The sequence below is a fragment of the Nannobrachium achirus genome (assembly GCF_963921795.1).
Source record: "Nannobrachium achirus genome assembly, chromosome: 22".
Taxonomy (NCBI): Eukaryota; Metazoa; Chordata; class Actinopteri; order Myctophiformes; family Myctophidae; genus Nannobrachium; species Nannobrachium achirus.
This window is the reverse complement of record NC_137829.1, coordinates 18,643,378-18,667,576: the sequence shown is the minus strand read 5'-3', so window position 1 is coordinate 18,667,576 and position 24,199 is coordinate 18,643,378. Positions and strand designations below refer to the sequence as shown.

The window sequence follows — 24,199 nt, the reverse complement described above, 5'->3', positions numbered from 1 at the left end:
TCTCGTCTCCCTCTCTCTCTCTACCACACTAACTAACTACATTATGGGCTCTGTTTGCGTTATCTACTGGCTAGTCGGCTAATGCTGTTCTGGCTTCTCCGTGTCTGAGTGAGGCTGGTCATAAAGTAATTAAGTCATAAAAAGACCAGTTTTCAAAGCGGAGAATCGGTTTATCACCGCAGGTTTATGCACGTTCTCAATCTCAATAGTATCGCGTCCCTCTCCCGACCCAGGAAGCAGAGCAGCGTGGCCACTGACGTGAGGCTGGTCCCATGTAGTGATGGGAAAAGTACCCAAATGTTTTAAGTAAAAGTATCAATACTGCAATGCAGAAATACTTACAAGTTACAAGTAAAAGTCCGGAATTCAAGAGTGGAGTAAAAGTAGGCTACAATATTTGCCTCTGAGATGTAGTGGAGTAGAAGTATTGAAAATTGGAATACTCCAGTAAAGTAAAAGTAGGCCTACCTGAAAATACATTTTGCTTAAGTACAGCACTAAACTTTACACCATTGTCCATGCACTGGTAAGCACTAAGTAACCATGGTAACAACTCAATTTCATTTTAAGCTGTTAACACTATTATATTAACAGTCTTTTACTGTGTGTAAACTATTCTCATTCTCACAAGAGAATTTTTTCTTCTTTTTTCCCCCTGTTTTTTAATAAAAATCAAATGGACCCTTTTTGGTGTCATTTTACGCTCTCAGTCTTGAGGAGGAAAATCGAGATTCTCATTTTAGCCTGAATCGCCCAGCACTACTACTATATGCAGACATCACTATGATGTCTATGTACTCCACCAGACATTCGGCCACAGGTGCTCAACACCTCACCAACCACCAACCCCACTGAGGGCCATACTGGACAACCAAGTATATAGCCAGGGTTTAAGTGATTAGATTATTAAAGTTCACAGTGATCGCATGTGCCATATTGAACATTTGAGTTGAATTAAATGCTGCCAAGTTAGAATAGTAAACCCATTTAGGCCTAACCTATAGTTAGGCCTAAATCAGAAATTAGCCTACAAAAACAAATATGTTTCTACATACTGTACATGTACTGTAAGCTGTAAAGATGGACCCGATCCATGTATTGCATCTGTATGTACCATGTATTTGTACTACCCTCTTGCTTTCGGAGTAACTAAACACCCACAATGGCTTGCGCTCCTTGTATAGAACATAATGGCAGTGCTAAGGCTTGTGTGTCTCTTGTGCTTTGCTTCTTCGTCTGTGTTGGAGGCAGAGTGTGACACAGTGTGTAGTCAAGTGGCCGTTCCGTTCACGTTGGTCGCTTTAATTCTATGGTTGGTGGCGACGACCACACTTTTTTTCCCCCTTTTCTTTTATAAAAACATTTTTTATTACATTTTTTGGTTGCTAATAGGTGACCCCACTGTCACCTACACGCGACCCCACTTTGGGTCAGGACCCATAGTTTGAGAACCACTGGCATAGGATATCGTTGCTGTTGGGCACAAACCTTATCTCCATTTTCTAACTTTTTGTATTTTGACGTAAATGAAAGGCCTACTTGATCATACTACGTCACACAAAATCATCAAAAGTTGCAGATCCACTTGTTGATCTGCTACCTTTGCTATATTGAAATTGAAATCTGAAAGTTACAGTTTTGGACATATGAGGTTTCCCCACGACACAGACGATATAATATAGTTTCTCTCATTTTTAATTTCATTGGTTAATTGCGGTGCATTTGACAGAATGAAAGCACTGCAAGTGCTTGGTCCTGGCAGTGTTGTGACATTGAAGTGTGACGCAACCCCTGTGAGACAGATTCTTGGCTCCTGGATATCATTTGGAACATCTCACAGGCTGGGAGCCACTTGGCTTGTACTTTGTAGCGTCATTAATGTCTCACAGCTTTGATTGGTTGACTGGCCTGGGGATACGGGACATTCTGTGTTGCTTAATTGACCAGTCGCTATGCCCCTCCTAAAGCCGTCCTTGTCCAATGCCAAGTTAGCAACAGGTTACTAACGCAGCTGACTTGGCAAGCTGCCATGGCAGCGCGCATCGGTGTACCGCGAGTCTGGCTGCTAGATAGAGATGGGATTTATGGTTCTTTGAAGTGAGCCGGATCTCTGAGATCCGTTCCATTCAAAGAGCCGTTCAAAAGACTGGCTCATTTTAGTTACTGGTTACTTTGTAGATTTTGATTATGATTGCAAATCACTGCACCCAAATAGGCCTATACATTTTGGCCATTGGATACATTTCTGGCATTTGAAAATAGGTGATCTACAAGCTCACAATGTGTCACGTTGCGATGCATTGTGAGCTTGTACTGTAGATCGGCTATTTGCAAATGATTTTTCTACATTTTACTCATTGGAAAACCTGTGAAACAGGACATTCTGCATAATGAGTACGTTCTAATATTGGTACTTTAAGTACATTTTGATACCAATACTATTTTGCTTTTACTCAAGTACATTAATAACATTCCAAACTTGATTGCAGTATTGATATGTTTACCTAAGTAAAGAAATTTAGAACTTTTCCCACCACTGTTCATTAGAAAGGAACGGCTCCCTACTGTGAACCGAATCATATCGTTCATTTCAAAGAGCCGTTCAAAAGACTCGATTCGTTCGCGAACGTCCCACCCACTCGCTCCGTGTCACAAACACTGAAACAAAAACAGAACGGATTGCACTGACCAACACAAACCCACGGGAATAATTTAGGAGCACTTCATGAGAAAATATAACTGGTAACACTTGTGTACTGTATGTTAATCTGACTTTAGTATAGGCTATTGTTTTCTTCCTGGACGTGCGTTTGTGGCAGGTTTAACATGGGATTTTGACAGCTGGCTTCTCCTCTGCACGCCGCCATGGCAGCTTGCCAAGGCACCCGCCTTAGTAACCTGTCGCTAACGTGGCATTGGGCAAGCACGGGTTTAGGAGGGGCATAGCGACTGGTCAATTGTTCTATCCACCTGTTTCGTGAGAATTTACTGTAGAATTGTTTGTGGGACACTTAGGGAGAACAGCAGACATACAAGCTCACGTTGCGTCGCAGATGCAACTGTTGTGAGCTTGTAGATCACCCTTGGCTGCGGCGCCGGAACTGCCACACTCCTTCTGCGCAATGCACAATGGGATGTTGGAAACTTGTAGATACCTCTCGTGTTTTGGTCGAAACATTACAGTACTGTTCAATTGTGTCATTTTATTTAGAGTTGCTAGTACAGTTAATTGAACCGATCGATGTAATCGATTATAAGAAAGGTTCACATCGTGTGGCATCGTGATGCATGTAAATCTGCTATTTTTGCTATTTTTGAGCTTGTACGATGAAGTACAAAACATGGCTTACAGTAAGTGGTTAATCAGACTAACTGATTTAGTCGATTGTAAAAGCGAATCTCGAAAGATTTTCACATTGAATATTGATCGATTAATTTTAAAAAATAAAGTAATTTTTTGAATAAATGCTGAGAAGATAAAGAAAAAATAGTTACTTTCTGCCTTAATAACGGCTCCATAATCAGCCTGGTAATGAATCCAGCTCAGGAACAGCCACCAGTCTTCTCCTTCTGTTCTCCCCTGAATTGTTCAAATGAAGCAGAAACACATAATCATCATTATGTGAAACATTTTGTTTTGCAGGTGCAGGCCATTCTGGTGAACATCTTCGGAGGCATCATGAGGTGTGATGTCATCGCCCAGGGCATCATCATGGCTGTTACCGACCTGGACCTGAAAATACCTATCGTAGTGAGGTTACAAGGTAAGAGAGAGACACTGTCCCTCTTTTTTGTTTTCTCCCATCCATCCATCTTCAACCGCTTATCTGGACTCAGGTCGCAGGGGTAACAGTTCCAACAGAGATATCTAGAGTTCCCTATCCTGACCATCTTCCTCCACTCCTTCCGGGAGTATACTGAGGCGTTCCCAAGCCAGTGTGGAGATATAATCCTATCTGGTCTTTGGTCTGCCAGTGCCACGGGGTCTCCTCCCCGTGGGACGTGCATCGAGAACCTTCCTAGGAAGGCGCTCGGGAGGCATCTGTACTAGATGCCCGAACCACCTAAGCTGACTCCTTTTTAAGTTCTCACCATCTCTAAGGGAGGTACCAGCCACACGTCTGAGAAAACTATGCCAATTTCGTCCACTTTTACCCGCAACCTTATACTTTCGCCTTTCGGTCATGACCCACTTAATAGGTGAGAGTAGGAACGAAGATTGCTTGGTAGACAGAGAGCTTTGCCTTCCAGCTCAACTTTTTCACAACAAAACCGCTCCTGCTGCTCCGATTCTCCGGCTGATCTCCTTCTCCGTCTTTGTCTTTCTTTCTCCCTCTCGTGCCTAATTTATACTCAGTCGTTTGCCGACAAGGTCTGTTCTTGTCAAAGTATAAATCAGTCTCATAGCCTCCTTGGATTCTGTCCCTCCCTTGTCATCTCTCTCTCTCTCGCTCTCTTTTCCAACCTTCCCTGTTCCAAGCTGCCAGTCATTACAGGCCACCAGACCCTTTACGTGCACACACATGCACATGCGTGCACGTATGAACACACACGTACGCGCGCACACGTGTACACACACACACACACACACACACACACACACACACACACACACACACACACACACACACACACACACACACACACACAGATCCCACCTGCCAGGGTTGGACAGTGTGGACTGAACGTCTTCCAGACAGCAGACGGGAGCCAGAGGAGAACTGACAGACTGTTGTTTTCTCTCCACTTCAAAGTCTGGCTCCTGGAAAAAAAGAGAACAAATGATGAGACTAAAGAGAATCATCCCTTTAGTCCCTTTTTCTTCATGTTGACAGACGTGGAAACCCTTCAACCGAATGACAACCCACTCAATCAGTCATTAAGCCCCTGAAGATTTACTCCTCATGAACAGTGGGCCAGTTTTATTTTTTTTACAAATAAAACAAATTCAGCTGGGATGCAACCGTTGATTATCGTCTTTGAGAGATAATGTTATCGATTTATTTTTCAAACAAGATATTTTCATTAACTCATTTACTGCTATTTTAAAACCCTTCTAATGTTCCACAACGCCAGGATTTTGCCTACCTTTAACGTGGGCGCGTGCGCGCATCTTGTGCGTGATGGTTCACTGATCGCGTTCGCTCTAGTATCCACTCATGGTAAGCGACAAAAAAAACAACAGCCCTCCAGTTTCCATAGCGAAACCGTTTGCATGCCATGTGGTTATTGCATAACATAGAAGTGAATGCGCTCGGAGACAGGATACAGGGGTTTGGTTGCCCCGTCCCCCTGATCCGGTCTGGGACTTCCGTTTCAGCTTCACACGGACTGTCCCGACTCTATAGCGGGAAAAAAAACATGGCGGATCGGCGATCATACTTTTATATTTTTATAGCGATTACAGCATATTTATGACTCGTCATACGCAGAGTGAACCCATTTATATAACTCGTCAAACTTGTCATACGCAGTAAATGAGTTAGGGTTAGGATTCATTTATTAAACAATTCTATTATATATATATATACACACACACGCACGGCGCACATGCACACGTGGTGGGCTTGCATGCAACGCAGGCTCCTGAACCCAAATCCAGTTGGAGGTGTATTATGTTGAGGTTGGGGAGATTGAAGAGAAGGTCAACATGAGCTTGTATGTCGCACTCCTTTTATGTGATTAGTCTCTGTCTCACACACAACCAATACACAAACAATTGTAGTTGCGTGCCGTTCTGGCCTGTTGTGCTCATGCGCTGTGTGTTTGTGTGTGTGTGTGTGTAGGGACGAGAGTGGACGACGCCAAAGCACTAATCGCTGCCAGTCCACTGAAGATCCTGGCCTGCGACGACCTGGATGAAGCTGCTAAAATGGTACGCACATGCACGCACTCACATGCACGTACATACATGCACACACACATGCTCACTCACTCACTCAGTCATAGCTACATAGTTCTCATGCGAAAACAATTACACACACGCACACTCAGCCAAAAACAAACACACTTACTTGGCACACACACACACACACACACACACACACACACACACACACACACACACACACACACACACAGTTGTTGTGTCCCCTAGGTCTGTATTGTATTTGTGTCTTCCTAGCGTGTATGAATTTGATATAAAGTGTCAGGTTAGGTTTGCACTCCTGATCTTGTCCATCAAACACGTGTGAGAGACTCACTGTAAATTGATTAGAGGAAGTCAGTTTGTATGTCTGGGAGCAAATATTTTAAAATGTCCATTCGAAGATACTTGGGGTTATTATTGATGAGTCTGCTGCATTGTGTGTGTCTATGAGTACGGTGCATACAGTACATGATGCATGCTTGCATAATGCCTAGAATATGCTTTAAGGAAGATTGTCAGCAGGAAAGCATTGAACGATTATTGTGACAAAATACATCGCGATTTACGATATTATTGCGATAATCAAGATCCATTATCCTGGGGCGGAACATTTGCCAATGAGACACTTTGTGAGCTTGTAGATCGGCAATTTTTTGGCAAAGACATTTGATAGAGCACAACATAACAACCACTAGCTGCCATTTCCACCATGCGTTATATTGTTTTTACTATTAAATTATACGTGGCCAGGCGGCCAGCATGAGCATCGCTTCCCCAAGTCTGTGCTTCAGAGTGGGCAGGCCCGGGGTTGTGCAGATGAACCAGAGGCAGTGGTATAAAGTATATAAGTGCAATTTCTCGAGTCTGTATCAAGTACAATTAGGTACTTGTACTTTATTTTTCCAATTTCCAATACTTTAGCTTATACTCCACTACATCTCGGATCCAAATATTGTATTTAACTCCAAATATTGTATTTAACGCATTTATTAGAAAACTTTAGTTACTAGTTACTTTGTAGATTTAGATTATTATTACAAAACATACATATTAACCACGTCCACCCTATATACATTTCGGTTTGAAAATGGCAGATCTACAAGCTCACAAGCTTTTACTCAAGTACATTTTGAATTCCATACTTTTACTTGTAGAGTATTTCTGCATTGCAGTATTGATATTTTATTTAAGTAAAAAGTTAGGGAGGTGGGGTCACGGTGTCGTGATAGGACTTCACCGTGACTATAGTCATGTTTCCATAAACGTATTCGAAAATAGCAAGCGAATTATCAGAAATGTGCATTAAGACAAAGCGAATTTAGCCTATTTCCATTTGCGGGTGTCTTACGAATTAGCGACGGTCGCATGAGCCGACTCAGCGCTCCCTACCTCCTTGCCCACCACTGGTTCTGTTGGAGGTTGTCTTTGCACAACAGTCTGTAAAGAGCTAGAGCTGGCAGCCTAGCACGTTGTGAAAACGGGAAGAATTTACACACGGTCCGTGTCACTCTGTGTGTAACAACAACAGTTTGTTTTGTGGGCTAACGCTATACAATGGACGTTAAGCGGCAGGGGAAAGTGTTAACTTGGAGGACGATGGACCAGAACGTCATAATTTATTCGCATTTATTGGCTGACCCGTTTCCATTCACTAATGCGCATTTAGTTTTTTCAATAAAGCTTCAAAATCCACCTCCTCCAATGTTTTTGCGGATAATGAAAGTTTATTCGAATTTTGAAGTGTTTCCATAAAAAGATTTATGCGCAAAAGCCTCAATGTGCATTAACTCTTTTACGCTAACGCTCGCCCCATTCCGGCGGGTTACTGTTGCCAATACGAACGGCCGTTCATTTGTTCTTTACCTTGTTTGAGCACTGTAAGCTGATGAGGGGTCGCGTGGGTTTGTACAGTAAAAACCGCTCCCGTAACGCTGCTCTCAAATCTCGACCACACATAAACAACAATGGAGGTCAAATTCACTTCCTGGATGTTTTCTATGGACTGCTTCTAGTTAATCCATTTCTATGCTCAAAAGTACTGGATAAAACACCCTCGTTCATTGCATTTGGCTGCCCCCCCAGTAAAAGAGTTAAGAGGCTTTATGGAAACGCCACTTATGATGGCCTCCAGTTATCTAATTTTTAGGTGATGATAACTTATCGCCTAAAAGTCTAGGTCAGGGGTCTTCAATGTTTTCAGGCCAAGGACCCCTTAGTCGAGAGAGAGATGAAGCAGGGACCCACACAACCTCTTCATAGATTCCATATAGTTTCATTGTTTGACAGCACGATCATCAGTTTATTTTGGATTCATGTCAATTTGTGTTTTCAGATATAACCACTTGAACTGTCAATACTTAATAGATCGGCTATTTCAAAAAGGTTTCTATCACTCAAAGATTTGGAGGACCCCCTGTAGTAACTCTGAGGACCCCCTAGGGGTCCCGGACCCCCTGTTGAAGACCCTGGTCTAGGTGATCACCCTCGGACTATGATAAAACCTTAGTGAGTCATGGGAAACCCAGCTCTACTCCAGCCCTGCGAGATAAGCTGCCTGCTACTGTTAGTCTGTTACTGTACACAGCGTTTGTACAGTGTGTCGACTGTCTCCCTGCTGTGTAATCGAGACCAAAGGACACAGCTGTACTGGCACTCGCTGTTGGATGTTAAGGTTTTTTCCCCTCCTTTCTCTGTTCTTTTTCTGTCCTCATCCTTGAACGTTCTCTCACCTTTTGTGTTCCATCTCGCTCAATAGCATCTTTCAATGGGCCTGGTGTACAAGATACACTACACCTCCAAGATACCCATGTACCTGACAAACTACTTCCAAAACATCAAGGATGTCCACAATTACAACACCAGAGGCAGCTCCACTAATCTTGTTCAACCCAGATTTAACACTAAAAAAAGATCTAATTCGTTCTCCAGCTATACCACCAACATGTAGAACGCCCTAACGCAGGCCTTAAAGGAGTGCAAGTCCCTAGCCTCCTTCAAAATTGGTCAGAAAAGTCACCTTCAGACGGCTGCTACTCGAGACCTGTAAATAGACTAAGCTCCCTTATGCCCCCCCCCCCCAATTTTTTTTCTGCTTTTGTAATTGATGTTATCCTACGCAAAGTCTGTCTGTCTTTCAATGTTATATGAGATACATTAAGTGGTTCTTGTGTAAATAAGCCGTAGAGCTTACTAGGATCTTCTTTTAGTTGATCTTGTACCAGTGATTTGTGCTGTCATGAAACTGTACTTTTTCGTATTGCAAACTTCTAATAAATTCTTCAATCATTAAAGCTCAATTCAAGCGCACGGTTACGTGTTTAATTTGCTGACGAGCACAGTTCCTTTCCTCGTCGTTTGTTTCAACATCGGGAGAACACTCACTTCCTTTTCCTTTGACGTTTCTTTTCCGCAGCTCTTCCTTTGTGGTGAACACGGTCTTTACATTTTTGGTCTTTCACCACCCCTGTTCTCACTCTTTCTCTCTCTCTCTCTCTCTCTCTCTCCCCCAAATGAACGGCATCTGCTCTCCCCGAATGTAGTCAGTGATGCAAGAAATGTGATTTGTATGTATGGACTGTGTGTACGCATGCCACATTAAAATTCCATACAAAAATAATGAGCCAGGAGGTATTGTTCAAAAACGCATTCAGGCGTGATGTCTGAGATTCTAGGAATTCCCTTGTTAGTTCCTGACAAATTCGACGATTGGCGCTCAAGGGGGTTGAGCGGCAATAATCTCCGCCTTGTTGGGGACTAACGATGTTTGTGTGTTTCACTCAAGTTCCATATTGAAATTTGTATAGTGCTCACATTCTATCTCTTCAGGTGACTCTAACATTATCTCTCTCCAGGCATGTGCACACATAGACATCAAAGGGAGCTTGAGCCGCTGCCCTTTTATCCATCTGTAAAAAAAAGTGCCCTCTCCAGACCAAAAATGCAGTTTTTACTATGGCGAAAGAAATGCAAATGCCCTCTTTCCATGCCATATACCTGAAGGCAGCATTCAAGAGAATTGCCTTGTCCAAACTCTCCTGAACTTGAATGCAGCTTATGTGTCTTCCAGCTTATGTTGAAAGAATTGCCCTCTCTGTTTAGAAGCATCAAGCAACGAAAATAGCCGACCTCCAAGCGCTGCGACACGCTGTGAGCTTGTAGGTCTGCTATTTTTTATCTTTTCACCAAAAGGCCCTTTTAGAAATGTCAGCCCCTGCCTCTCTAACATTCTGTGCACGTCCCTGTCTCTCTGTCTCTCTGTCTGTCTGCCCCTCTCTCTCTCTCTCTCTCTCTCTCTCTCTCTCTCTCTCTGTGTCTGCAGGTTGTAAAGCTGTCTGAAATCGTGTCGCTGGCTAAGGAGGCTCAGGTGGACATCACCTTCCAGCTCCCCATCTAAGCCACGCCCTCTGACCCTACAGTGACCTCCGACCCCTCTGCCTCCACCCCTCTGTGGGACACCCCCCCCTCTCACCGCGTAACAGACGACAAACTCTGAGACGGAAAGCCGGGATTCCTCATAGTAATGTTTCTGTTTGTCCTCCATATCTGTTTTCCGCTCTCTCGTTCTCCCTGTGACCATGGTAGCATGACTATGTAATTGTGCACACCGTGCACAAACACGCATACAAGTACTCTCTCATGCTAGCCTGGCAGTGTTACTGTTTTGTATTTTTTGCGTTACAATAGAGGGAAGAATAGCCTCTTCTAGTCACAGTGGATTTGCTATTTGCGCCACACATCATACACCATACATCTCTCCCTCAAACATTCAAACCTGCATACGCACAACAACCCCTCTCCTCTTTGGGAGGGGGAGATGGGGAGGGGGGGATTGATCTCTGAGCTTTGGGAAATACTTTGGGAGAGAACATTTTTATTTACAGGCTGAGACAAAGCGCAGCTAAACTACACACGTATCCCCAAGCTAGAGGTCGATTTGTTAACTTGAGCTCAAGCTTGTTGTGTATTCTGTGTCGCAGTGATTGAAGATGGCTGACGTTAGGAGTAGGAGCCCTATAGGAGTAGGAGCGCCCTTTGGTGTGTTGATGTGAATCAGTGCAGAGATGAGTGGAGAGCACTGAGCATTTTTCAAAATCTTTCAAACGTTTTCCAAAATAGTGAGCTTGTAAATCGGCTTAATGGTTGATTATTCTACGATCCCTCAGAGGTGTCACAACATCGGTTCCAGGAAATTACCACTGAGTGCCGCATCACCTTTAATATCTCAACAATGCAGCTCAATCAATAATAAATAATACATGTGTTTTTAGAAGCCTAATGAATTGTACAGCTCTTATTTTGGAGTTGATCTTCCTAAGGGGAACCTTTTGCTCAAGGCAGTTAAGGTTAGAGCTGACATTTTGTGACGTAACGTTTCTGACCTTCAGATGAACAGTTTCATTCACCTGTAGAACAGTGCCAAGAGTTGAATAATTAAAACTTGATAATTATACAACCTCTGCAATGTTCATATTCAGACACTGAGCTTTACTTTTAAAACAGCGTTTTATCTGACTTTTGAGAAATGGTTGATCGATGGAACGCATTGAAATGGTTCACTCACGGTTTAAGGGGTACGACCGCATCCAATTTTGAAAAGCACTCCTGCTTATATGTCCATGATGAGCAGACATCGCAACATTTACCTAATTAGTCTCGCGTAGCCAGACGGAGATCACTGCCGACTGTTATGTTATCATATTACTGTACTGATGTTACACGTGGGAGTTATTTTAAAGTTACAGGATAATAGATTCTGTATGACAAGTTGGATTGATATCACATTTAGACCATACAGGTAGACAGTGGACGAAAGCAAGCTAACGATTTTGTTATCGTTATCGTTGTTTTAAAATGTTGAACTACCTCCGAACAGAAAAGCGCTCACGCTCCGCCTCCTAAAGGGGGGCCCGGACCCAAGGTTGGGGGAACGCTGGTCTGGAGGAATCTAAATTCAACTTATGGGCTAGAACAGCCCTTAAAAAGCCCATAGAAAACCAGCGCCAACAAACCTACACCTACTGCTTTGAAAACCAATCCCGATACCGTCCCAATACGAAGGACTGCCATGTTGCTTGGTTCCACAATGCTGTTATTACATTTCTGAATTGTACTATCTACCTAATTTTAGCCTGTTGAATTTATGTCACCAGACTTCTCAGTAGGCGGGGATCTCTGATCGTCTGGCTTGCAGACATTACCATCTGCATCCTCCGCTATGTAAAACCATCAGCGTTAACTTCATCTGTAGCCGAGAGAACAGTAGCTTTGGTTTGGTTAACCCTTGTACCCTCTGTTATAAATGGATAAATCAACACTGAGGATTTTACTTTGTGTGGCTGAGGAGTTGAGGAGTGGCTTATGATCGTCATCTCTTTGCAGTGGCTTTATTCCAGTGGTAAAAGTACAGTAATATAGGGCACAAAAACAATGTGCTAGCACTAAACCAGTTGAAACCCTAGCTTCCCTAAGTAGCCAATCTACAAGCTTCTGGATCGACTATTGTATGCACAGATAATATGTTCTATTGAGTAAGAGCAGGTTGGGGCCTAGCATAGAGCCCTGGTGGACTCCGGTCAACTATCTAGATCTCCTTAAAAATACAAATGTATTTCCATGGGTGTAAGTACACAAGTAGAGCGGGTGCACGCTAGAATAAGGCCGTTGTCAAATCACACTCTTCGTGATGAATCAACTCCTCCACTCCTCACCACTGCGTGTGTGCTCTGCCACCTTGTCATACCATTAAAGGCCAGTTTCTGTCTTAAGCCTGATTTATACTTCATCGCACGGTGATATTGCGTGTTAGAAATGCATGTAGCAAATCGACACCTTCACACAACGCATTAAAAATCAAGCTTTAATTGTCTGTCCAGAGTTGACCTGATGAAAGTAGGGGTCAGGCAGCGTGATCTCAACAGAACTGTCTGTAAAACGATTGTAGTTCTCTCTTGGCTATTTTCGACTACGAGAATAACTGAACCGTGCTGTGCCGTGATACTTCTTTTCACAGGCTCTGGATTTGCTTTCCATGCGCAATGGCTCTGTCTCAGATAAGGATCTCTGGATCTAATTTGGGTTTTCAAAAATAGCTTTTCTACAAGCTCACACCACGTGTTGTGAGCTTGCAGATAAGCTTAAGATTATTTTTTTAGGACGTACCTCTCTTTCAGGGGTGGTTCTAGTTATAAAGGAAACCTAAACCAAAAAACATAGCAAAACTTCATTGGTTCTGGAAAGTTTCAGGTAGACCCTTCTGGGTCACCCTTCGTAATCGAAAAGAGCAATCTCTCTATCTCTCTCTGTCTCTCTCTCTCTCTCACTCCATCTCCCTTCTGTTACTACTGCAGCAGCCTTCAGAACACAGATTATCACGTGTTGTGAGTTGTAAGTCATTTATTATACCTTGTAAATAAGCAAACCCATGTTCTCTTTTGTGTAAAATATTTATGCTCCTCTCGAGGGGTACATCCAAAATATAAGGAAATAAATGGAGAGAATACCAATGTTTCGCTGTTTTATTTTGTCTTGGAGTGATTGCTTTGGTGATACATTCAGGGCTGCAACATAATGAATTGATTTGAATTCCTTTGTGTCGACTCAGAGATATAGTATATTGTTGCTGTCGGGCAGAAACCTCGTATTCTATACGTTTTAGTTTTTATTTTATTTTTTGTAAATTAATCAAATCAAATGTATTTGTATAGCACATTTAAAAACAACTCGCATGGTACCAAAGTGCTTCACAGGTCAGAATACATTACAAAACAGTATTAGTAATAGAGTTCTCAACGGTCCTGAAAATGAAGGCCTGGCCCTAACTGGGCCGGACCGAGTCCCGGCCCGGCCCTACTAATTAGCATACATTTTAGGCCCTACCCGGCCTGAACATGTCATGTCGGGTATTCGGGTTTGGGAAGAATTTGAGAACTATATCACAGACTAAAAGTAATAAAATAAAATATATATTTTCTCATTGAGCCCGAGCCCCTACCCGGCCCGACTAATTGGCATACATTTTAGACCCTACCTGGCCCTAAATGTCGTGTCGGGTTCGGGCAGAATTTGAGAACTCGTTATTAATAGTTATTAATAACTAGCAGCATGAGGGAACAGTAGTGCGTTTTCCATTGCGCGCACGGGCGGTGGCCCGGTTTTGAGTTAAGAGCTGCTTCTCAGAAACACTTGAACATCTGTGGTCAACGTTAGTTTCAATACTTAGACTTATACTTCTAGTCCTGGGCTACAGTGCCAGTTAGGGACAACATGTTAACTGACAAACTTAGAAAAAATCACACCCGTGTGAACTGAGCGGTGGTTTCCCCCCCCCCCCCCTTCCCCCCTTTAACACACGCGCACCAGGACCAGCGGCACGAGGGTCTCAGTGGTGTAGCATGGATTACATGTACCAGGGAGGCTGGTGGGGGGGGTGAGGGGGGGGGGGGGGGGGGTAGGAAGGGAGTTCAGTGACGTAGGGAGGGGCCAGTCTGTTCAGGGCTTTGTAGACGAAGAGTAGAATTTTGAAATGTATTCTAAACCGCACAGGTCTCTCCTCCCGGTGCCAGTCGGGAGTCTTGGTGGATGGCTGGCGCATTTTGGACCAGTTGGAGACGGGACAGGGACGATTGGCTAGTTCCAGTGTACTAACACACATGAACTAATAATTATCATTATCTGGCAAGTGTCTTTGAAACCACATTTAATGCCCTATGTGATTGTACAAAGGTATTAAAACAAATGGCAGATCTGCAATTTTTGATACTTTTGAATTTGAATCCTGAAAAGTCAGTTTGGAAATAGAGGTTTCCACCCGGCAGAGACCATATTCTTGCCTGTCTGAGACATGGACATGAAGACCCTGCCCTCTGGAACAGTGGTTCTCAACCTGTGGGTCGGGAACCCAGGGGGGTCCCCAAATTATTATGGCGGTCCCCAGATGATTAGCTTCGTGTGCAACATTGTTTTCTCTCTCAACAGTAAACAAACCAACAAAGTTAATTTATATATAGCTTATCTGCACATTTCTGAAGTGACAATTTAAGGACTTTTTAACCTAAATAAATATAAATTAAACATTGGCCAAATTGTCAAGTCAGAAATTGTGAAAATAGCCGATCTACATGCTCGCATCTACATGCTACAACGCCTCGCAACGACTTCACAATAGAACCATGTTATACTGTACAAAATGTAATGCCTCTTAGAGTGCTCGTCAGGTTAATTTAATCTGTCGTGAAGGATGCCTTTAGTTCGCGCATCCTAGGTCTATAAAGTAAATCCTTGTTTCACTTCCTTGGGTAATTTCCTTGAGTCTCAGAGCCCCTCCCACTGAGGATGCTTGGAGGAAATGATGTGAGGAGAGAGGAAACGAATCTTGGAATTTAACCTTGGTACTTTCCGTCATATCCTACAAATAAATGACTGAGGGCTCTATTTTGATTGTCTTAAGTACCAACTCTTATGCCTTAACTTAAAGGCCTTTTTCATCTTCTGAAAAGCATTACCCCGAATTAGAGTTCGGAAAGCTCCATGACGAAAAGTCGAAACTCGCCGACAAAACGTTTGGTGGTCGGAGACAGTATGGACAGGCCTTCAAGTTAAGGCATAAGAGCTGGTATACTTAAGACAATCAAAACAGCCCTGAATATCTGTCTGTCTGATGAAAACATCCCCATGCTGTATATTATGGAGTCCCCTGATCATCACAGACTGGCCTGGACTCCCTATTTGGGCATGGCTGACACGAAAAGCCATATATGGGCATGAAAGGGACAGAGACAGATAGATCTACAGTAAGGGACACATCAGGTGCATAGCTACAGTGACATCCTGATGTCACTGTGTCATGTACACACCTTTATATAGCAGGTACACGGCCACAGCAGGACAGCAGAGTATTTTATCGTGAGACTCTTAGCATTGATCTTTAAAGGGGATTTTATACATTATAAAAACAGACCGTACATATCCTTGAAGATGATGGATTTTGACAGGCCATGGAAGGAGCTACAGACAACAGTCGGCGCAGTTCTGAGGTGTGACGACAAGTTGGCGAAAGCTAGATGGTCTGCCGGCTTGACTATCGTTTATGACTTGTGTGATGTATATCCACTTAAATTATACAAAGAAACTGAGAAGCTTTTGATCAATCATCTCTGCCAGTTGTCCAAGGAAGTTGTGTTGTCAAAAGAGGACCCTGAAAGCATGTGCAGTAGTTACATGACCAACAACCTTAAGGCAGCTGACTACATGAAAAATCTTTACATCTATTTCAACAATCGCACAGTTGAGATATCGTCTGACGGAGACATCAAAGAAGCAGTAAAGGATATAGGAGATTTGACAAAAGACATGTGGGGAAAGCTGATGAACGGTGCCAGCGAGTTCGAAGAAGCCAGGAAGCTGTTTGACACAATCATATGCAACTATAAAGCTAATAAACCCCAGCACTTTGCAAAGGATCTAGAGGATTACAAGAAGATCTTCAAACCAGAGCTTCACGAGGAAATCTTTGCAGGGCCATTTCTGACAGCAATGGAAGAGTTTTACAAACAGGAAGCCTCCCGTATACTGCAAGAAGCTGCGTCCAACTGTTCGCAGTATATGGAGAAGGTCGTTGCATGGTTGAAAGCCGAGGAGGAGCGTCGTAAGATGCTGTACAGCTGTGGCAGCCTCTATAACAAAGTTAAAGACGAATGCGAGCACAGGATGGTGGGCAGCCAACTGCAGTTCCTCCTCGGGGAGTGTCGGAACATTCTCCTGCAAGACAAGAAAAGCGATATCGACAACATGGCCACCCTACTGCAGCTCATGTGCGGCTTACCTCACATGATCAAGGAACTGCAGGCCCATATCCACAGTGAGGCCCTCCAAGCCACTAGTAACGTTTCCAAGGAAACTGTGCCACAACACTATGTCGAGTCCTTGCTGGAGGTTTACGGTAAATTTCATCAGCTTCTGAACAGGGAACGCCAGTTCATGATTGCACTCGATAAGACTTTGACGTTGGTAGTGAACTACACAGAACCCAATTCCGTCTGCAAAGCCCCCGAACTGCTGGCCAAGTACTGTGACAGTCTGCTCAGGAAGCCTGCAAAGGGTATGCCGGAGAACAAGGTGGAGGGCAAAGTGGACGGCTTTTTCAAGATATTCAAATACATTGACGACAAGGATGTCTTTCAGAAGTATTACGCTAGGATGCTGGCAAAGCGGTTCATACATGGCCTGTCATTGTCGATGGACTTGGAAGAAGCTGTGATTAGCAGGCTAAAGCGAGAGTGTGGCTACGAGTACACAAGTAAGCTCCACAGAATTTACACAGACAAGACCATGAGTGACAACCTCAACAACAACTTCAACAACTTCGTCAAGAAGCAGAGAAATGCGGACCTTGGCATCAGCTTCCAGATCGATGTGTTTCAGACAGGAGCCTGGCCCCTCACATACGTCCCCTCCCTCACCTTCAGCATCCCTCAGGAGCTAGAAAACACCGTGCAGATGTTTGAGTCGTTCTATTGCAAGCAATTCAACGGTAGAAAGTTGAACTGGCTGCACCATCTATGCGCAGGTGAGGTCAAGATAAACTGTCTGTCCAAGGCCTACACGGTCACGGTGAACACGTACCAAATGGCTGTGCTGCTGGCCTTCAACAACAACCAAGCGGTGACCTACAAGGAGCTGCAGGTCACCACTCAGCTGAATGAGAGGGAGCTGCAGAAGACCATCAAATCCCTGCTGGACATCAAGATGCTCAACCACGACTCCAAAAAAGCGGAAACGGAAGCCGAGGCCCCATATTCATTAAACATGGGCTTCACCAGTAATCGTTTAAAGGTCAGGGTTGCGCCATCGATGCAGAAAGATGCACCGCAGGAGATGGAGCAGACAAGGAGGTCCATAGATGCGGACCGCAAAATGTATTTACAAGCTACTATAGTGAGACTCATGAAGACCCGCAGGGTGCTGGCGCACAACGCCCTCATCCAAGAGGTCATCAACCAGTCCAAATCCAGGTTCAACCCCAGCATCAGCATGATCAAGAAGTGCATTGAGGTGCTCATCAGCAACGAGTACATCGAGCGCAGCAAGAGCTCAGCAGACAAATACAACTACTTGGCTTGAAAACAAGAAAGGCCAGGATCGTGTACAGATACCCATCCATTGAGCATCTGGGTGGCCTGTTATTGTCTGGCGTGCTGCAGTCGGCGGACCGTCACAGGAGTGTGTCTTGCATGCATTTCTGGAAAGCAGGTACAGTATATGTAAAAGGTTGCAGAGTCACTTTAACCCATTAGGACCTGAGACCGACTAACAGTTTTCAAAAAATATATATTATGTTTATCAGTGGTCCCAAAACGTTTTGTTTCAGGGGCCCCCAGCAGCAAGGATTTGAGTTAAAAATGTTCACTTAAAAAGAATATATACAGTGTATATATATATATATATATATATATATATATATACATATATATATTCTTTTTAAGTGAACATTTTTAACTCAAATCCTTATATATATATATATATATATATATATATATATATATATATATATATATACACAAACAATTTGCACAAACTTTCATGATTTTTCAAAAATAGCAAATCTACAAGCTCATATAGGCACAATGTGATGCGCTTTGATCTTGTATAACTGCTACTTTTGAATAGCCTTGTGCTATATATATATATATATATATATATACAGTATATTAAAAAAATCTACTGATGGCGAGAAAACGCTAATGATACTGCTGCCGAAGTATAGTTAAAATATCCGCCAGAAACAGACTGTTTCAAGTATGAGTGACTGACTATCGTAAACTATACAGAGCCACCTCCCCGACAATATCCCAGTGACAGTTAATTACTTCCGGGAACCAGGGGATGAACCAGTGACGTCAGGACAGGATGTCTGCAAAGGGGGGTCAATTGGCATGATGACAATTGGGAGAAAAAAAGGGGTAAAATGGCTAATTCCAATAAAAGTTGTGTGACGGCACGGGCCGTCACAGTTGTAAAAGTTTAATGTTTCAAAAAGTATAAGACAAAGGTAAAATTGGTCAGCTTCTTTCTGCAGTGTGCAAAATGCGGTGTTGAATGAGAATAGCCGTAGACACAGACAACACAGATCCCTCATGTAGATGGCTTGGGTTCCCGAAACGTTGTTTGGTTAAATAATAAAGAAAGGTAACCTGTATCATTTCCTTTTTTATTCATCGGGTCCCTTCAGGTGCCATACCTTAAAAAACAATATGGATTTACTTTCTTGGTCCACTAGCAGCATGCAAACGTGAAACTGATCAGTCCAGTTGGTTGCGAGATTTGCTGTGGACACACACAAGATAGCTTTCAGGTGGCCATACCATTTCTTGACAGCCATACTACAAAAATATGTATTTAAAGATAGGGACTCGGGGGAGTTAAGATTTCAGAATTTCAACAAAAAAAACTGGTGTCTGCATGAAAGAGACACCAGAGTCTACTGTCTACATATTGACAAGAAAGAGACGGAAGTGGTACAGTCAGCTGGGGGCATTAAAGCCACTGTGGCCTCGGGTCATGCCATTGGTTTGAGGGGCACAAGGCCAAACTGAGGAGAAACGGTGGCCATGGCCTTCATGGCCTCCATGAAATTCCTGCCCTGGTGTTGACACTGCTGTTGTATCCTAGTGACTCAACAGTCACCTGCCAGTGAGTAGCCCCCTCCGGGAGGACGCAGGTTCTGTAGTTTATCCATCCATCCATCTTCAACAACTTATCCAGAGTCGGTCGTGGAGGCAACAGTTTCAGCAGAAACATTTCCCTGAGCAACATTAGCCACTTCCTCCTGGGGGGTCTCGATGCGCTCCAATAAGGCCAGTGTGGAGATATCCCCCCATCTGGTCCTTGGCCTGCCACGGGGTCTCGTCCAGTGAGACGTGCAGCAAGGACAGCCGTAGGGAGACGTTCGGGAGGCAGCCGTACTAAATGTCCAAACCACCTACCGGTACGTTGGCTCCTTTCTCACCCTACTGTATCTCTCTAAGGGAGATACCAGCCACCCTTCTGTGAAAACTCATTTTGTCCGCTTGTGTCCTGCAACCTTGTTCTTTCGGTTGTGACCCACACTTTAGGATAGGTGACAAGGGGACAAGGTCAACCCCCACCAGAAACGAATCCGACTTACTACCATGCACACGGACAGTACAGCTCTCGTTTTGGGTGTACATAGATTGGATTTGTAGTGTCCAACCACAAAGACGACCCATAGTGAAACAGAAAGAGGACTGAGACAATGTCAATGCATAAAGGACTGAGTATGGTAAAGGACTGAATAATAGTGGCCATGCTACTCCTTACAACAGTGGCATCCTTGGAGGCCAGCCCTCCATTCTCAGTAGAGGGGCTAAAAGAAGAAACAGGAATACTTCTTGTGCAGGTAGGAAACATCCAGAAGATTACAAAAAATCGGTTTCATGTGCATGGTTAAAGAAATACATAGCAATACAAAAGCAGTGGGTATTGGTGAGTCACCAACTCTTGTGCGATATAAATCAGTCAATTATCAAAGTAAGTACATGTGTACAGTATATGCATACACACTATGTAACTGATAGTGTTCAGATCATAGATACATAATCATAGAAAAATCATGAACATTTGTTCAAGTCTGATTTTTTTTGACCCGATTCTATAAAGGTCTTCTAAATCCTTCTCCTAATCAGTGGTTCTCAAACCTTTTCATGTCAAGGACCCCCAAAATTACATCATGTATTTGGCCACGGTCCACGGACCCCCATCTCAAAATATGTTATTCCAGAGACCACCCAGAAGCAGAGATTTGAGTTACAAATGTTCGCTTTTATAAAGATATATTCAAAGACTTGCAAAAAAACACGATTAGCAGATCTACAAGCTCGCAGCGCGGCACTCGGTGCTGCGTTGTTGTGAGCTTGTAGATCTGCAATTTTTCAACAGTTAAAGCATTAAATAATTCTAGGCCTAAATGTGCTTAATCTCTGCCTCCTACAGAGCCACGCCATAAAAACCTCAGTGGTTTCACATGTTCTTATACATGCAGACAAGAGAGGAAGTGGTCAGTGTTGTCTTTGCCTGTCGTGTCAGTGCACACGAAAGCCTATTTGATTCTGATTCTTCGATCATAATTATTTCCCAGCAAACAGAAGTGTCAATATCTGCAGCATTGGTATTACCCTGTCCTGTAAAGAACACTGGTTCTCAACATCGTTCAGGTCCCAAAGGTAGAGTCTTATTAACATTTTATTACTTTAAATAATATATGTTAAAATGTTGCCTCAATTTTAAAAGGTTGTTTAAAAGGGTATCGTGTCCATCTTAGAAGGTAGCAATTTTATTAAATGTTGGTCCCAAATAGGCAAAACAAATACCACAACATATACCAAATACTTATTAAAATAAGTAAGCCTATGCAAAGTTTTACAAAGTTGTCTCTCATGCTGTAAATTCATTCCCCTCTATTTCCTATTCTTTTTTTTTCTCTTTATCTTTCTGAACCCCTTTCCAGTTTCCACTGTCAAGGTGGACCAAGTTTGTGAAGATGAACACCACCACAACATCCAATCACTCCATGACGTGCGATGTATATTCCAGAGTGACCACCGTGGTTTTACCCTGTCTATATACGATCCTCTTCCTAGTGGCGCTGGCACTGAACGGCCTGGCCGCATGGATCTTCTACAACGTCCCCACCACCTCCACATTAAGGGTCTACCTAAAGAATTTGGTGAGCGAAGAAAGGGATTTGTGCTGTAAATATTGTTGTCAGTGCAAATAAAACCCACCAGTGACAAAAGTTTATGATTCTTCACCAATTAGTCAGAGGAATAAATAAGAATAAATTAAGAATAAATTCCTTACCAAGAAATGTCTTCAAAGTTTGAAATTCTAAATCCCTAGGGGAATTTTTGACAGCTGCTGAAAGTTTGGGTCCCATTCACTATAGTGTATACACTCTACTATACAGGAAAAAAATAGCACCCAAAATCTGCTTTAAGTAGAATGTGAGGGGTCTAACTAGGGATTTTTCATGATTCTGAATCTATTGCAAGCATTTGTTTTGCACGAAAAACATTCCTTGGGCTAAAAATGGACCCACAAAACTATGGTTTAGAGATGAGTCATCACTTTTCACAGTTTTGTGGGGGCCGTTTTTAGCCCAAGGAATGTTTTTTTTTTTTGTGCAAAACAAATGGTTTTCAGAATCACGAAAAAGCCTAGTGTTACTAGACACCTTTACAAACACATTGGTGAAGACATTTCGTGGTAAGGAATGTATTCCCATGATCTGACATTATTCTAATAATATTCCCTGACTACAATAGGTGGTGGCGGACGTGCTTATGACACTGACCATCCCTGTGCGAGTGCTGAGTGAGGCGGGTGTGGACTCCTGGGGCCTGCGTGTCTTCTATTGTCGATACTCAGCCATTCTGTTCTACCTCTGCATGTACATCAGCATTTTCTTTCTGGGTCTCATAAGCCTGGACCGCTACATGAAGATAGTCTGGCCGTTGAGGAGATGTGCTCTGCAGAAGGTCAGGGTTGGTCAGGTGCTAAGTGCAACTGTCTGGGTGGTTTTGTCATCTTTAGTGCTGCCAAACATAATTCTGACTGACAAGAAACCACAGTTCTCTGGAGACAAACTGACTTGCACCTCCCTGAAGAGTGAATCTGGTCTGATCTGGTACAAGGTATCCAGCTATTCCTCTCAGGTAAAAACATCTTAACCAGGGGCATAGTTCCGCCGATTTAAAATGATTCCAATACGGAACTAAAACTTCCTGTGATTGGCCGCTAGTTGCGCTGTTTTCCCCCCCCGGCCGATCGCAAAAAGAATTGTTCTACATTGAACCCCATTCATTTTCCCCTTTTGTTTTCTAACCTTAATTAACATTTTCATAAATACTTTATGGTTCCTATCGCTAGTTAAACATTGCCTTTCAATCACGATGATATGCGTTTTGTGAAAATAAGGTCCCATTTGTGTTAAAATTGATGATGGCCAAAGAAACTGATACCAGCCGGCTGTGTTCTTCTTCGTGTGCTGTATTTCGGGAGGCTCCGACCACATTCTCCCATGTATCTCTGCGGTTGCACGTGACCGTTGGCAGCCAATAGCATCCTCTGGTGCTTTTACAATCTATGATGGCGACACCCATTCCAAGGGGTAGAAATTCGTCATTTGCTCTGCATAGAAACCAATGGCTTCGCTTTGTCCATATATTTTACAGTCTATGATCTTAACCCATTTAGACCTGAGATTTGCACACATTTTCAAGCGCGGCACTCGGTGCAGTGTACATCTGCTATTTCTTTAATAGTTAAAGCATGAAATAATGGTTAATGTGGTGACACAGATATGCGTACCCAGTCTTGCGCTGTAATGTCTCTAAATCATGGGTCAGCTACAATAAATTATGTTGAGCTAGCTTTGAAAACCTCATCGGTTGCATACAAGAACATTTTATACAATATATGTAGTGGGGGTCCCTGCTTCGTCTGTCTCTCAGCTAAGGGGTCCTTGACCTGAAAATATTATTCATTTAAAAAAATGTATATTATTGTGAAGCTAAAGCTAAAGAAAAGTCTAAAGCATTCATGCACAGGGAGAAGTCAAGTGATAAAAGTGATTTAAATTTAAATGAAACATTCATGGATAAATGCCGCAATGTGTGGGACCGCAAGTGTCAACGGACACATGTACATGTACTGTACTTTATGTATGTGTCTGTCAGGCTGACAGGCCAGGAGGAGATGATGTATTACTTTTGAAATAAGTAATGATTTTACAATAAATGCAGTTTTCATATCACATGACAACAAGGCAAGCAGCTGACAGCCTCGCATGTCGACAAGTCCGCCATCCGGCATCCACATGGCAAGCCGTGGCATACGGATTAGGCCACCTGTTTCGAAATTGGACACTATTACTAGTACTTGACAATGACATTAACGTTTGTCTGTGGGATAGCTAGATACATAATGTAAACAGACCCAGCCAACCACAGGAATTAAAGGACAACTTTGTTCTTTTTACAACAAGGGTTTATATTTTAGATTAGAGAAAAGAAAAGTTGAGTGTTCAAATGTTATCATTTTCTTCTTTCTATCGTTTTAGTGATTTTACCGGTTTTGATTTGCATGCATGCCCCCAGGTTGGAGACATGCATGCAAGTGGCTAAATATGTATTTTTAGACACAATAAACCCATTCCCAAGATGCACCGCAATCTTTCATGGGCAGATGTGACTTATGGGGGCTGGTGCAAATAGTAACAAAGAAAAAAAACGAAGTTGTCCTTAAACGCACTTACGC

At 43.1% G+C, this 24,199-nt stretch overlaps 3 protein-coding genes across 4 annotated transcripts in view; all 3 read left to right on the top strand.

Moving 5' to 3' along the window:
* Nucleotides 1–13,345, top strand: part of LOC308307720 (succinate--CoA ligase [ADP-forming] subunit beta, mitochondrial) — a 31,880-nt gene extending 18,535 nt beyond the window's left edge. For both annotated transcript variants that reach the window (XM_080752996.1, XM_080752995.1), the window contains exons 9-11: nt 3,644–3,764; nt 5,787–5,875; nt 10,188–13,345. In XM_080752996.1, coding sequence (XP_080609122.1) covers nt 3,644–3,764; nt 5,787–5,875; nt 10,188–10,262 — 285 coding nt within the window. In that variant the 3' untranslated portion in view covers nt 10,263–13,345. The remainder of the gene's footprint in view (nt 1–3,643; nt 3,765–5,786; nt 5,876–10,187) is intronic.
* A 2,871-nt stretch (nt 13,346–16,216) lies between these two features.
* LOC308307465 (cullin-2-like) lies at nt 16,217–17,986 on the top strand (the record flags this gene model as incomplete). Its single annotated transcript, XM_080752729.1, has 1 exon — nt 16,217–17,986. The coding sequence occupies one exon, from the start codon at nt 16,217–16,219 to the stop codon at nt 17,984–17,986; it is 1,770 nt and encodes a 589-aa protein (XP_080608855.1).
* Nucleotides 17,987–19,704: 1,718 nt separating this feature from the next.
* LOC308307464 (P2Y purinoceptor 13-like) overlaps nt 19,705–24,199 on the top strand; it is a gene marked incomplete at both ends in the record, with an annotated part of 29,443 nt that continues 24,948 nt past the window's right edge. Inside the window, 3 exons of the mRNA XM_080752728.1 lie at nt 19,705–19,775; nt 21,404–21,608; nt 22,207–22,596. Of these exons, the coding sequence (XP_080608854.1) occupies nt 19,705–19,775; nt 21,404–21,608; nt 22,207–22,596 (666 nt within the window). The remainder of the gene's footprint in view (nt 19,776–21,403; nt 21,609–22,206; nt 22,597–24,199) is intronic.